The 13,046-nt window shown below is 36.2% G+C and overlaps 1 protein-coding gene and 1 long non-coding RNA gene across 5 annotated transcripts; both read right to left on the reverse strand.

Moving 5' to 3' along the window:
- Positions 1–2,223: 2,223 nt before the first annotated feature.
- On the reverse strand, positions 2,224–4,569 carry LOC149050634 (uncharacterized). The gene is made up of 4 exons (XR_016184325.1): positions 4,474–4,569; positions 3,802–3,914; positions 3,113–3,199; positions 2,224–2,873 (listed from the first exon to the last, which is right to left on the reverse strand). It is a non-coding gene; the product is annotated as an uncharacterized LOC149050634 (long non-coding RNA).
- Positions 4,570–4,575: 6 nt separating this feature from the next.
- On the reverse strand, positions 4,576–12,576 carry LOC149050635 (uncharacterized). Of its 4 annotated transcripts, XM_089198204.1 has the most exons (5): positions 11,875–12,576; positions 10,215–10,281; positions 8,585–9,536; positions 7,699–7,785; positions 6,785–6,948 (listed from the first exon to the last, which is right to left on the reverse strand). In XM_089198204.1, exons 1-3 carry the CDS (start codon positions 11,967–11,969, stop codon positions 9,525–9,527), a joined length of 174 nt encoding a protein of 57 aa, XP_089054330.1. In that variant the 5' UTR covers positions 11,970–12,576; the 3' UTR covers positions 6,785–6,948; positions 7,699–7,785; positions 8,585–9,524. The 4 variants fall into 4 exon arrangements, with proteins under 4 accessions (XP_089054327.1, XP_089054328.1, XP_089054329.1 ...); XM_089198201.1 differs by lacking the exons at positions 6,785–6,948; positions 8,585–9,536; positions 10,215–10,281; positions 11,875–12,576 and adding exons at positions 4,576–4,976; positions 5,599–5,815; positions 6,347–6,774 and having other exon boundaries at positions 7,699–8,191; XM_089198202.1 differs by lacking the exons at positions 6,785–6,948; positions 8,585–9,536; positions 10,215–10,281; positions 11,875–12,576 and adding exons at positions 5,349–5,815; positions 6,347–6,774 and having other exon boundaries at positions 7,699–8,191.
- Between the last annotated feature and the right edge of the window lie 470 nt (positions 12,577–13,046).

A 13,046-nucleotide genomic window follows, 5' to 3' on the forward strand; every position in this document is an offset into this window, starting at 1 on the left:
CATAAAACACTAAAGGTGACGGGAATCCTTTTGTGCCATAGCAAGGGAAATAAAGAAAAATTACCTGAACACAATTCTGTTATTGAAGCGAATACTTCTACCAAAGCCGGAGCCCCATTTTCCTTTTTGTCTTGTTTCCCGCTGTTTTCTTGCGACTCCTCGAAGTCAGAACTCTCGAGGGTAACCGGTTCGCCCGCCTGAATATCTGTCTGATAGAGGCACCACGGGGGAGTTAAAGCTCTTGCTGCTGCTGCAGCAAATGTTTATGTCCAGTCCCTCATCTTCTATATGCTCTGTGGTGCCATCCAGTACAGGAGGTAACGGTTAAATTACTTTTATGGCCGACAGAATAATGGGACTTTCTGGTAAAGGATACCAAGAATTTGGATTTAAAGTAGTACGCCGCCCGATGGGTTGGCCTCTTTAAACCTTCTTTGGCTGCATTTCCAAACTTACTTGCGTAATCTAACACCGTGAAAAGTTTATATTTGTGATGCATAACTGAGTGAATATCCTGCACGTCTAGTGTCATGCAACTCAAGGGGTTAATAGCCTCACATCGATATAATTCCGACACTTTCTGGAGTTTCTCTTTTTGTTACGCCCTTAAGCACTTCAATTGACGCAACAGTTTTAGATGCCACCTTACCCTATGGGCCGTTAAGGATTTTTGGTAAGTTGGCAACTTCGCTTTTGATAGAATTTTCATTCCTGCGCAATTACTGAAGTTTCGCTGACCAGTCCGATCAATTTCATCAAAAATTCTCGTCAACGGACATTCCCGTTCTTGGTTCGTTCAAATAATTATTTCAGTCCCGTATCTCGCCCCTTAAAATCGCCGATTCCCCTGTTCCGCCGGTATAACATCATTCCCGCATCTCGCCCCCTTCTTACGCTAAATTCTCGGATCCCGGCCTTTAAATAAGACCAATCCCGGATCCCGAATAGCCATTGGGGACGCTCTTTTTTAACTTCGTGGACTGTTCGATTTAACATGAAATATAAATCTCGGTTGATGGGTTTTACCGCTGACTAAAAGTCAATGTTTAAATGCAAGCAATATAGATTTCGGTGTTTTCATTCCTTCATAAATTTAGACCAATAAATTTAAGGTATTCGATTAAAACATGATCTCTATCGGTGAAACGTCATCTCTGAAAAGCTCATACGGCAGGAATTTGATACTCGCCGTTCACTAAGGTCACTGCGGTAGCCAGAATTATAATCGATAGGGGTAAATCATCGTAATCGTTCGTGGAGGTCGGCTTTATTTTGATCTTATGACGCGATATCAACGGAGCGGTAAGCATTCCAGCCAGTCGCAACCCTCGTGTTTGAAATAAAAGACCGTAACTGCTGAGCGGCCACTGACGAGAATTGACCAGTTTCATTCTTCTAATGTTTTTATATATCTTTCGCACTGCGAGACTGATCCAATCACTGCGGCAGGAAAAAAATGTGCATGTGGTCTGACAACTTTGGTTTATGAATCACTGCTCTAAAGGGGATTTTATGAGCAACTAGCTGAATTTTACAAACCGTAACCTTTTGAGCCTCCAAATAGTTACATTGTTGTTTTCATTGTGACCGACTTTAGTTTCGTGCCGCGAAAATTGCGCCAAAACTCTAATTACTTCTACAACATAAGCACTTTTTGTTTGTCTTGACGACAAAGTTTACGACCAAGTTTATCTTACATGGTAAGTACCAGGGACCTTAACGCGAACCACGACGCCAATGGCAAAACAAAATATCATAACAGTTGGCAAAATAATAGCTGATCAGCAGGTACCTACTAAACCTTCGTAAATTACTTAGCTGCCCTGTAAAAAACAAAATGAAATCACCAAAATTTGCGTGATCTGTGAACTGAAGCTTTAAAATAAGTTTCCATTTGGAACTCAAAGCGGCTCACATACGTTATGCTGAAGTTTCAGTGAAGCGTCGTAAGAAACCGTGAACACACCCAGCCATCCACAAAATTTTAACATAAAATATAAATACATTTTTTAAGTGACGTCTTCCTCGGCGTTGCCTCAGTTCCTTACTGCTTAATGTCCTTGATGTCGATTTGGTATTTGCAAACTTCTGAAGTGCAAAGTCAGACTGTCTCAGCATATTTCAAAATCAGTAATTTAAAACTTGTACTTGACAGGTTTGTTTTAGATGACCTGTCACACTCTTAATTCTTCTGATCGCACTTTCTCTTATAAAGAACCAAAATTCTTATCACAAGAATAATTTTATTGCCAGTAACTTTGATAAGTTTACATGTAAATACTGATTAAAAAATTCAATAAAGGTTTTTTTATCACAAGTGCATATTTCTCATGTGACCTCTAACGTAGAAGTCAGTTGCATCTATTTGGGATTGAGCTTTGAAAGGAATAGATGTGCATCTTTACTCATTAAGCTGTAGGGTCTAAAAGTTAATAACTATGCAGAGGAAGCAATGAAATACATCAATTTCATTATTGCCAAAAAGCTCTTGGGTAAGTAATTAGAAATTAAAAATTACTCAAACTGTAAATACCAGACTGTTGCAATGTTGATTTCCTCACTATTTTGTTTACAAAACATTTCATTACAATTCTCTATGTTACCACTAGTTCCAACATGAGATTTTCTGTTTGGTAGTGTTACATGCACTGTTAGTAGTAAAATTGATAATTATTGATTACTTACATATTAAGACTCTTTTTTAGAGCAAGCGAATAACAGTGGACATTTACTCTGGAAAATTCTGCTTATAAAAGCTTTCATGACTGCTTGTCCCTAATTCCAAACGCTTCTCTTTCATTTGTAAGAACTTCCATGACCTTCTTCTCCATGTCCTCCAAGGAAATGGTGACTTTATCCAGTGATAAAAAATCCTGTTTTGAAGCAATAACATTAATAGCGTTGATGTGAATCAAAATTATTCTCCTTACGGTCTGTCATACAGGCCTTGTGATGTTAGTTTGGAGAATTTGGTATTGAATCAACTTTTAATCTCCTAACTGATATTTTTCCTTATTTTCATCACTTGTCTGCTTGATATTGTATTGATATTGTAAGGAGAAATTCTCTCTTGGTCACCAACGGGAGTAAAAGAGTTAATAAAATATCATACCTTCACAATCATTGTTCCTTGATGATAGAAAAGCTGTATCAAATTTCCTTTTTCTTGCAATGCCAGGCCTCTTTGATTTGGGAGTAACTGCAACAATGTTATGAAGAAATTTTTATGACAATGTCTCCCTTGTAAAACTACATGAATCACATTATTATTTGGCAACTATAACAACAAGGTACAACAAGACTATTCACCAGACTGAAAAGGGCTATATTGCATATCACAATAAAATGAATACATGTAGGAAATGAGCTGAATTGAAGTCAAATTTAAATGAGTATAACTGAAAGAACATTTTAAGAAATCCTCAAGTGATCTTACAATTTTCCTAAAGGGACCACCCAACAACATTTTCAATATGTACACAGCTTCATTGTTTTATGGCCTTTTTTTAGTTTTTGCTTTAAAAAGTTGTATGTCCAGAAAGAAACTGAAAACCAGAACCAACATGTTTCGCAAAATGAGCCACCAACTATTTAGAAGAATTTGGTTTAGTGGTTTAATTTGCTTCCAGTTAATTCCATTGCCTAGTAATGGTAAAAAATGAATTAAGCATAATAAGGCAATTAATACACCACTCAAAATTCCCTGTCACTCTGAATATACTCTGAAAAATATTGTAAGGCATTTTACAATGAAAAAAGAAAACATGACTCAACCAAACTCTACATGATAGATACATGTACCTGCAAATTGTCCTGGTTGTGTTATCAGGTGAGTTACTGCACTTCCCAGATCACACTCCAGTGTCAAGCACTTGAACACAAGCTCATCAATGTACTGCTCTTGCATCAAGTATCTGACAGAATCCAGGAAAAACTTTTAAATTTATAGTCATACATATAATAGCCCTGCAACAACTGTCAATCAATACTAAAAAAATTTCACACTACAATCAGGAGTAAAAAAGAATTAACAAAAAGATCCAATCATTGTTGAAAACAATTCAAACAAGTCAATCTTTGAGTTGTTAATTACTACATTTAGGAAACTTATAGCTGATTTACCCTTTCTTAAGAAGCTACTTCTTTTTGTTATTGCCTTATGCAACAGTATATATTTGCAAGCTATATCATATGAAACATATTCAAAAACACAATGTAAATCTTTGAACCAATACTTAGAAGGGGCAAAATGTATATTAAGCACAGGCGGCCGAAGCTCACGTCTCGAGAAAAAGCCAACGATTAATTCATGAACATGTCACGCATTGTGTGACTCGGTGTTAAGTTATGAGAGGAACCGTTGAAAATTTGAACACGTTATAAGGAATAGTATGGGGAATGAACTATTGTCGATTTACAACGGTAAATATTTTGAAATATGAATATTTTATACATAAAATCAATAACACTTACTTGCATCTTGTGTGTCCGTTAACACCGAGTCACACAACGCATGACGCGTTCATGAATTAATCGTTGGCTTTTTCTCGAGACATGAGTTTGGGCCGCCTGTGTATTAAGTTGTGTCTACATGCACTTGACTTTGTATAGTTGTTATTTTCATTAGACATGCAATACATCACACTTTTCTATCATTTACTACTGACTATTAACTCATACAAAATGTCAGGAAAAAATGAGAAGAGATGGAAAATCCCAGACCTGTAAAGCTTCAATGACATAGGTTCATCATTACAGGTACAATAAACAATAGATTTTTGAGTCAGGGAGGTTGGCTCTGTCTCAAAGAACTTATATAAATGGTCTTAACCCTTCATAAAGATTAAGAGGAAGCTACTTTGGCCAGTTACCATGGTGATATAAGTAACTACTGGGAGAAAGGAACAGGTTTACCTGACAGGGGTCCAGAGGAAATAAATACAATGGGTGTGTGCTCATTGCATGCATTTGATGATCTGTTGAAACAAAAAAGGCTACGATGACCAAGTATATTCATTGAAACAGCCTTTGAGGTCATGACTGTCTAAGGAAGAAAGAATCTTCAGCAGTTTTTGGGAAGCAAGCAAAATACATAGTGACAAATTGTGGTGGAGAGAGATGGAGCAAAATATTCAGAGAGAACTAATAGCTAAAAGCTTCAAAGAGCCAGTGAAAATTACCCTGAAATTTATATTCATTGTCACTTATTGTCCACAATCCACAATGTGAAATCTTTGCAATGCTAATTTATGCAGCTGCATGTAATCCATACAGCATTTTAAAGGAATCCTGTTCAGGTAATAACTTTTCAAAACAATTTGGTGTTTAAATAAGCACATGTAAAGAGTACATAAGGCAAGTGCAATTTGTACATCTGTAGCACTTATTCACAATTTTAACAGCATACTATTTATAATCTGCACTTGTGTTACAACTTTGCACTTGTGCTGCATGAAAAATGCACTTGTTCTCAGCCAATAAGAAGTGCTTAATTTTTTCATGTATATTATCATGCATTTAATTGTCAAACTTTACTAATGACCACTCACATTGAAATCTTTAAGAATGGAAAGACTTACAAACAAAAGGGATACTTACTTGATAGTAACAATGAAATTGTTTTCTTCACAGTCTTCCAACACAATAAGAGCCATCCTCCCAGAGGCACATAACGGTGAAGCTAATGCAATGCTTGATTCCTTGTTAACAGTAAATCCTGATAGTCTCTAGCTTCTTGATGATGATTGTGGTTGAATCTGAACTTTTTGCTGAGGACACAATCATACAGGCATGCTCCCTTTCCACTTTCCTTTTCCTGTAATTACAGTAAGTTGGCCATATTAATACAGCTGTTACACTTGTAAAATTCACCAAACCTGACTACCTATTTATTAACTTACTATTATAATAATACTTACTATTGTCACTTACTATTTAAAAATAGTAAGTGACAAGGAAAAGCTCCTTGTTCACAGATAATTTTTGTTATTTTTTCGTTAGCCACATTGAACAGCTAAAGAACAAATTGTGTATTTCTGGCAAGTTTGTCCACTACAATTATTGACCTCTCGAGGAAGGCATAATTTGTTTTATTATGATGTTGAATTTAGTAAGGAAGCTAGTTTCAATTTTGCTCAAACATTGAGTAATTTACTTAATGCATGAACTGTCACTTGCAAATTTTGCATATACCAGTGAATGAAAATTATCTGAGTTAGAGATGGGGGTGACACCAGTGAGTTGGTCAACAGGATGAAAAGTCAGCTCCAGGCTCTGGTAGTATGTACAGTCTTGCATCTTAGGAAAACTGTTTAGTTATGATATCAGTAATTGACAAAAAGCATACCTTGGGGAGCAACTTCTGCATTCACATTCTTTTCTTAGCTAATCTCTTATCACTTTTATCAGCTTTTGTCTTTGTTCCAGCTTGATTGTTTTTGTCATTGTAATTAGCACTTGAGCCATCCAGCTTCTATTTGCCTCTTTTTGTTTTGTGGAGGAAACATCTTGTGGCATTTCCTCCATGGCCTGCTTCTTGCCCTCTTCTTTTGTAACCACTGAAGGTTGCTTCTTATCACTCTGCATAAACCCACTTGACATAATGGTGCTCTCTGTGCCACCTCTGTCTTTCTTTACATGAACATTACTTTTTCCATTTGATACATGATGATAATAGTGATATGGATGGAGTGGCAGCAGCTGTGTGTGGTTCACATCACCCCATGACATTTGCTTTGCTGGGATAGGCACACCACTCTTCTCTTCATGATTAGTCTTGCTGATGCATAGGTGATAAAGGGATCAAGAGTGGATTAATGTGATTATATGCATGTATTGTTAGCTGTCATAGCCATGTAAATATGACAAAATTGAAGGTGCGTGTAGACCCCAATTTGAGGCTGGAATTTGCCAATCTTTAGGGCTTGCTGTTGCAGCACCTAGTTAAAACTTGGAATTAGAGGGATTCTGTACTGCATAAGACCATCACATACATGTAAAACCACAAGCTTGAGTAATCTCAAAAGTTCTCCTCAAGTGCATGATTGTACTACTAACACTACATAATATTACAAGGGCAACCAAAACAGTCCCAACAGCGATGAAGGAGTGCTTCATTTAGGTTGCAGGATGAGTTGCTCCATCCCATATACTGTAAGTAAGTACCGTACATTATGTCAGCAGCCAACTTTTGGTTCACATTGAAGCTCTAGGTGTTGACATCAAAAATCCAAAACTTTTCAAATATAAAGTATAAAATATTATCAAATCCTTACAAAACAAGTGCTAAACACATAAAGCAGACAAGTTGCTACAACTAGCCCACTTTACTTTGACCTACAACTACGCAACTAGGTTATAAGCAGGGAAAACTATAATTTTGAGAGAACACAAAGTCATGGTATGCAGTTTTCAAAGGCTTGCAAGTTATAAATGTATTGGCTCCTTTTGCAGCTTGTTCTATAAGATAGCACTTAACCCTTTAACTCCCGAGATCTAATTAGCAATTTCTCCTCACTGTCTGCCATACAGTTCTTGTGATGTTAGTTTGGAGAATTTGGTATTGAGTCAACTTATAATCACCTAACTGATATTTTTCTTCATTTTCATCAATTGTCCACTTGATATTGTATTGATATTGTAGGGAGAAATTCTGTCTTGGTCACTAATGGGAGTAAAAGGGTTAATCAAATATCATACCTTAACAATCATTTTTCCTTGATGATAGAAAATCTGCATCAAATTTCCTTTTTCTAACAATGCCAGGCCTCTTTGATTTAGGAGTAACTGCAACAACATGTTGAAGAAATTTTTAAGACAATGTCTCCCTTGTAAAGCTACATGAATCACATTATTATTTGGCAATTATATTTTTGTTTTGCAAGGTGTGCAAGTATTCACCAGACTGAAAAGGGCTATCCTGCGTGTCACAATAAAATGAAAAGGAAATGAGCTGAATTGAAGTAAAATCTACCTAATTATAACTGAGAGAACATTTTAAGAAATCTTCAAGTGACCTTACAATTTTATTAAAGGGACCAAATTGTGTATGGCTCCCAACAACATTTTCAATATGCACACAGCTATTAATAATAATTAATATAACTGAGTAATGAAGCTGTGTGCATATTGAAAATGTTGTTGAGAGCCATAAAATTAAAATTATTTTAATTTTGTTTTGTTTTTGCATCAAAAAAGTTGTATGTCCAGGAAGAAACTGAGAACCAGAACCAGGATGTTTCACAAAATGAGCTACTAATTATTAAAAAGAATTTGGTTTGGTGGTTTGATTTGCTTGCAGTTAATTCCATTGCTTAGTACCAGTAGTAATAGTAAAAAATGAATGAATTTTTGACCCAAAGCACATACTAATTGGCTGGGTAATTTAAAAAAGAAATCCACTGTTAAATTGACAACTGTCCTGGTTTTTTTCCCTCTCTTTTGTTTTGTTTTGTATTTTTTGAGGGATTAAGGCATAACACACCACTCAAAATTCACTGTCACTCTGAATAATACTCTAAAAATAATGTAAGGCATTTTAAAGCAAGCATGACTTAATCAAACTCTACATGATAGATACAAGTACCTGTTTATTGTCCTGGTTGCGTTATCAGGCAATTTACTGCACTTCCCAGATCACACTCCAGTGTCAAGCATTTGAACACAAGCTCATCAATGTACTGCTCTGGCATCAAGTATCTGACAGAATCCAGGAAAAACTTGTAAATTTATAGTCATAACAGCACTGCAACAACTGTCAATCAATACTAAAAAAAATTGCACACTACAATCAAGAGCAAAAAAGATTTAATAAAAAGATCAAATCATTGTTGAGAACAGTTCAAACCAGTCAATCTTTGAGTTGTTAATTACTACATTAGTACATCAGTGATTGGAATTGCTCCGATGAAGGGCTAACACTGGAAACGTCAGCTTTTTTACCCTTTACGCTGGCTAATTTACGTTTTCAACTCAGTTGTTAACACTAAATTACCTACTACACTCTCTTCTATACTCTTTCTTTAGAAACTTACCCCCTTTATTCATTACTGCAGCTGAGTTACCCTATAAAAAAAAGCTATTACATACTAAAACTGTACTTTTTGTTATTGCCTTCTGCAACAGTACAATTATATTTGCAAGCTGTATCATAAGAAACATATTCAAAAACACACTGCAAATTAATCTTTGAACCAATATTTAGAAGGGGCAAAATTATATAAGTTGTGCCTACATGTACATGTACATGTACATGCCCTTGACTCTGTATGGTTGTTATTTTTGGTAGGCATGCAATACACCACACTTTTCTACCATTAAATTTATTACTGTATTAACCCATGCAAGATGTTAGGAAAAAATGAGGAGAGATGGAAAATCACTGGCCTGTAAAGCTTCAATGACATAGGTTCGTCATTACAGGTACAATAAACAATAGATTTTCAACCACTCTCTTTTTCTCAAAATTAGTTTTAACGATACCTACATTTCTGCAGAGCCCCTTCTTTTACTACTGATCAAGGAGGTCAGCTCTGTCTCTTTGTAAAGAAAAATGAATTTTGGAAAGGGAAGTAATGATGTACATTGTCATGGCAGCTCAATGAACGATCACAAACTTGCAAGTTATGCCGCCAACGAGGTCGCTAACATATGCTAGGATTGCTGCGGAATTAGATTACATGCCTGGTTTGCTAGTGTGCAAACTTATCACCTAGAACCTTTCAATAAAACACCTTCATGTCAACAATGTTTGATACAATGCTAAAACAAACATGACTTAGCGGACAAAGCTGTGTCACTCTTTGAATCTTAACGAATCCAAGAGTGTGCCATTCTATTCAAAAGCTGATCGGTTTTGCACCTTATTTCATCTTTAAATTGCAAAATTTGATTCTAGGAAGCTACAATTGAAAGAATGTAATTATCCTGCACCATTAAAGCCCACAAGTGCTCTGTTTTGCAAATTGCTAGAGGTAAAGTTTACTCCAGTCGTGTAAACTTTACCCAGTGCAAAACAAAGTGCTCTGATTGGTCCATTCAGGTAATATTTACCCTTATCTGGTAAAACATTTTCCGTGCATATTGTATTTGGTAAGGGCACAATGTTTCCAACACATGTTATAACTGGTTTTAACCCTTAATAAGGAATAAGAGAGGACTACTTTGGCCAGTTACCATGGTGATATAAGTAACCAGGGAGAAAGGAACAACTTTACCTGACAGGAGTCTAGAAGAAATAAATACAATGGGTGTGTGCTTGTTGTATCATCATCCTTCAGTGATCTGTTGAAACAAAATAGGTTATGATGACCAAGTATATTCATTGAAACAGCCACTGAGGCCATGACTGTCCAGGAGAGAAAGAATCTTCCACAGATTTTGAGAAACAAACACCACAAAATACATAGTGACAAATTTTGGTAGAAAGAAATGGAGCAAAATGTTCAAAGAGAATTTACCATAGTTTCTTGGCTCTAAGGCGCATGATTTTTACAAGAAAATTCTTTCCTCGGTTGGAAAGTTAATGCTGAAATTGAGGTGCATCTTATAGCCAAGTATTTTTGCACAACAAAATCTTGCTATCAAAATTTTAGCAGATCTTATACTGTAGTTAAAAAGACAAGAAAAGGAAACTAACTGTTGAGAGAAAAAGGAGAAAAAGCAGAGCTTTTTGGTCTGAGGTGTAGTGAAGATTACATCAAATACAAACCTTTATTCCTATGAATTAAAAACGAATACTGCTTTTAGAACACTTAAATCAACTTCTATAGAAAAGCAAACAAGTGGAAATTTGCACACGTGCTCAAGAGCATGTGCTAGGTAACATGATATCCAACTTAGGTCTTTTGGTTTGTAGTGTTGCAAGGATGCACACTTTGCTGTCATCAGCAGCCCACCAGAAAACAGGACCTGTTGCTGGTTGCATCATTTTCACACCATGGATTCTGAAATGCCATATTCATGGGCAATTTCACAATTGATGCTGACTGCCTCAGCTTTGGCAACAATTTTCAACTTGAAGTTGAGGTCATATCAGTGATGGTGAGTGCTTAGCATATTTGCAATCAAACAAGAAGTCGAAGTTAAACTCTGACTTTTTAGGATGAGAACGCATCAGTTAGTTTTACAACTGAGTTTTAAATCAGTTGGTTGATGTTTAACCCTTTAACTCCCATGGGTGACTAAGACAGAATTTCTCCTTAAAATATTTATACAATAGCAACTAGATAAGTGATGAGATTAAAGAAAAAGATCGATTTGGGGATAATTACTTGATCCAAAACAAAATTCTCTGAATGAACATTGTAAGAATTGTATGGTTGATGGTAAGAAGAATTACAAATTGGATCTGGGAGTTGAAATCAGGATCATTGAATATTCATAATCAGGTGTGAAATTTTAGCCTTGGTTTTTATGTAGATCATTAAATGTGTGACTTTTTCACTTTTATTTACATTTTAACAAAAGAGTTTGCATGCCAGTTGTGTAGGAATAATTGTTCTTAGTTCCATTAAATCCTTTTGTTAACTCTCATCCTTTTGGTGCATCTTATAACCAAGTATTTTCACGTAATTTTCAGTCTGGGAACTTGGCTTGACTAAGTTATCACAATCACTTTTCGTTTTTTTCACGATGGCCATATTGAACTAACAGCTAACGAGCAAATGGTGTATTTATTACGAGTTTGTCCACGACGATAATCGACCTCTCGAGGAAGGCATGGTTTGTTTACCCACGAAGAGCTTTCAAACATCTACCAAAAACCCACAGCAAAACACATGCCCTGTTTAGCACGAACAAGATTTTTAAAGTAAGACTACTGAAACTTTTAAAGGATCGTATCGCCCGATGAAATGATAACACATACAGACTCACCTCAGCTCTCTTTGCAGTTGTAACAGAATCCTCACTTTTACTTTCGACCATTGTTTAATTGAAGCGGCAGATTGCGATATGATGTTGGACTTCATCCTCTGAAGGCACTGAAGTTCATAACCTTTTTAGCCTTTTTGCTTTGCACTAAAATACAGCCTGTTGAAAAACTGTCGCTCTTCTTGCCAGCGCCAGCGCTCGCGACAATCATCCACGTGTTTCTTTCTTGCATGATCTAATAGATATTTCACCCAGTTCTCACCTAATCGAACCATTTTGGCACGCAGTCGAGCCAATATACCCCTGGCGATAACAAACGAGCCTGATTTGCTGCCGAAGCGTACCAGGAAGGTACGTCTAGTTATTCACTCTTTTTAAATTCAGTAAAATCTCAAGTGATGTTATTTTGAAGTTACGGCGATTAAATATGTCAGGCACTCTATGGAGTGGCCGTGAGAAGAATAGTACGAGTCAACAAACGGCGCGAAAAGATGACGAGAGTTACAATACACAACAAACAAAGGGATAAATTATGGTTGAAAAACAAGACTATCACCTTTTATGCCGATAAGAACTGTTTTACAAACCTCATCACGTGGAAACGAACACACAGAAAGTTAAAAAATGCTAATCACTTTGAGATTTCAAATCAGTTCGTCTCATTGGTTTTAAAAATTTTCAGTTTCAGGAATCAGAGTTGAAGAAAAATACGAGCAGCACTGGAACTCAAAGAATTCTGCGGACTGCGATCTGGTCTTGTTTAACACTTCTGTCGGAGTGATTTCCAAATTTTTTCTATTCCCAGCAAACTCGCCTCGTTGATTGTTGTTCAGTGTAGATGGTTCAAATTCTTCTCTCCACTCTGCGCGTGTTTCTCAATGAAATTGCTTCAGAATCTGACAGTCAACAACATCGCTCTTTTCAAGTCAATTATTTGCCACGTATGTGGTGCAAATTGTGTTGACGTGCTTATATTAATACTATTTTTGTCTTCAACACTTTTTTCGAGTTCCTCATTGAAGTCTTTTTGAACTCCCTTTCTGGGAGGTTTTTAGCTCAAAATACAACGCAAATTTAAGATCTCCGACTCCACTGATTCTATGTCAGCTAATGTCAATGTTTCAGCACTCTTCGACAAACATACAATTTAATAGCGAGTAGGAGTGCTCTCAAGT

Source organism: Pocillopora damicornis, chromosome 2 (assembly GCF_964200805.1).
Source record: "Pocillopora damicornis chromosome 2, jaPocDami1.2, whole genome shotgun sequence".
NCBI lineage: Eukaryota > Metazoa > Cnidaria > Anthozoa > Scleractinia > Pocilloporidae > Pocillopora > Pocillopora damicornis.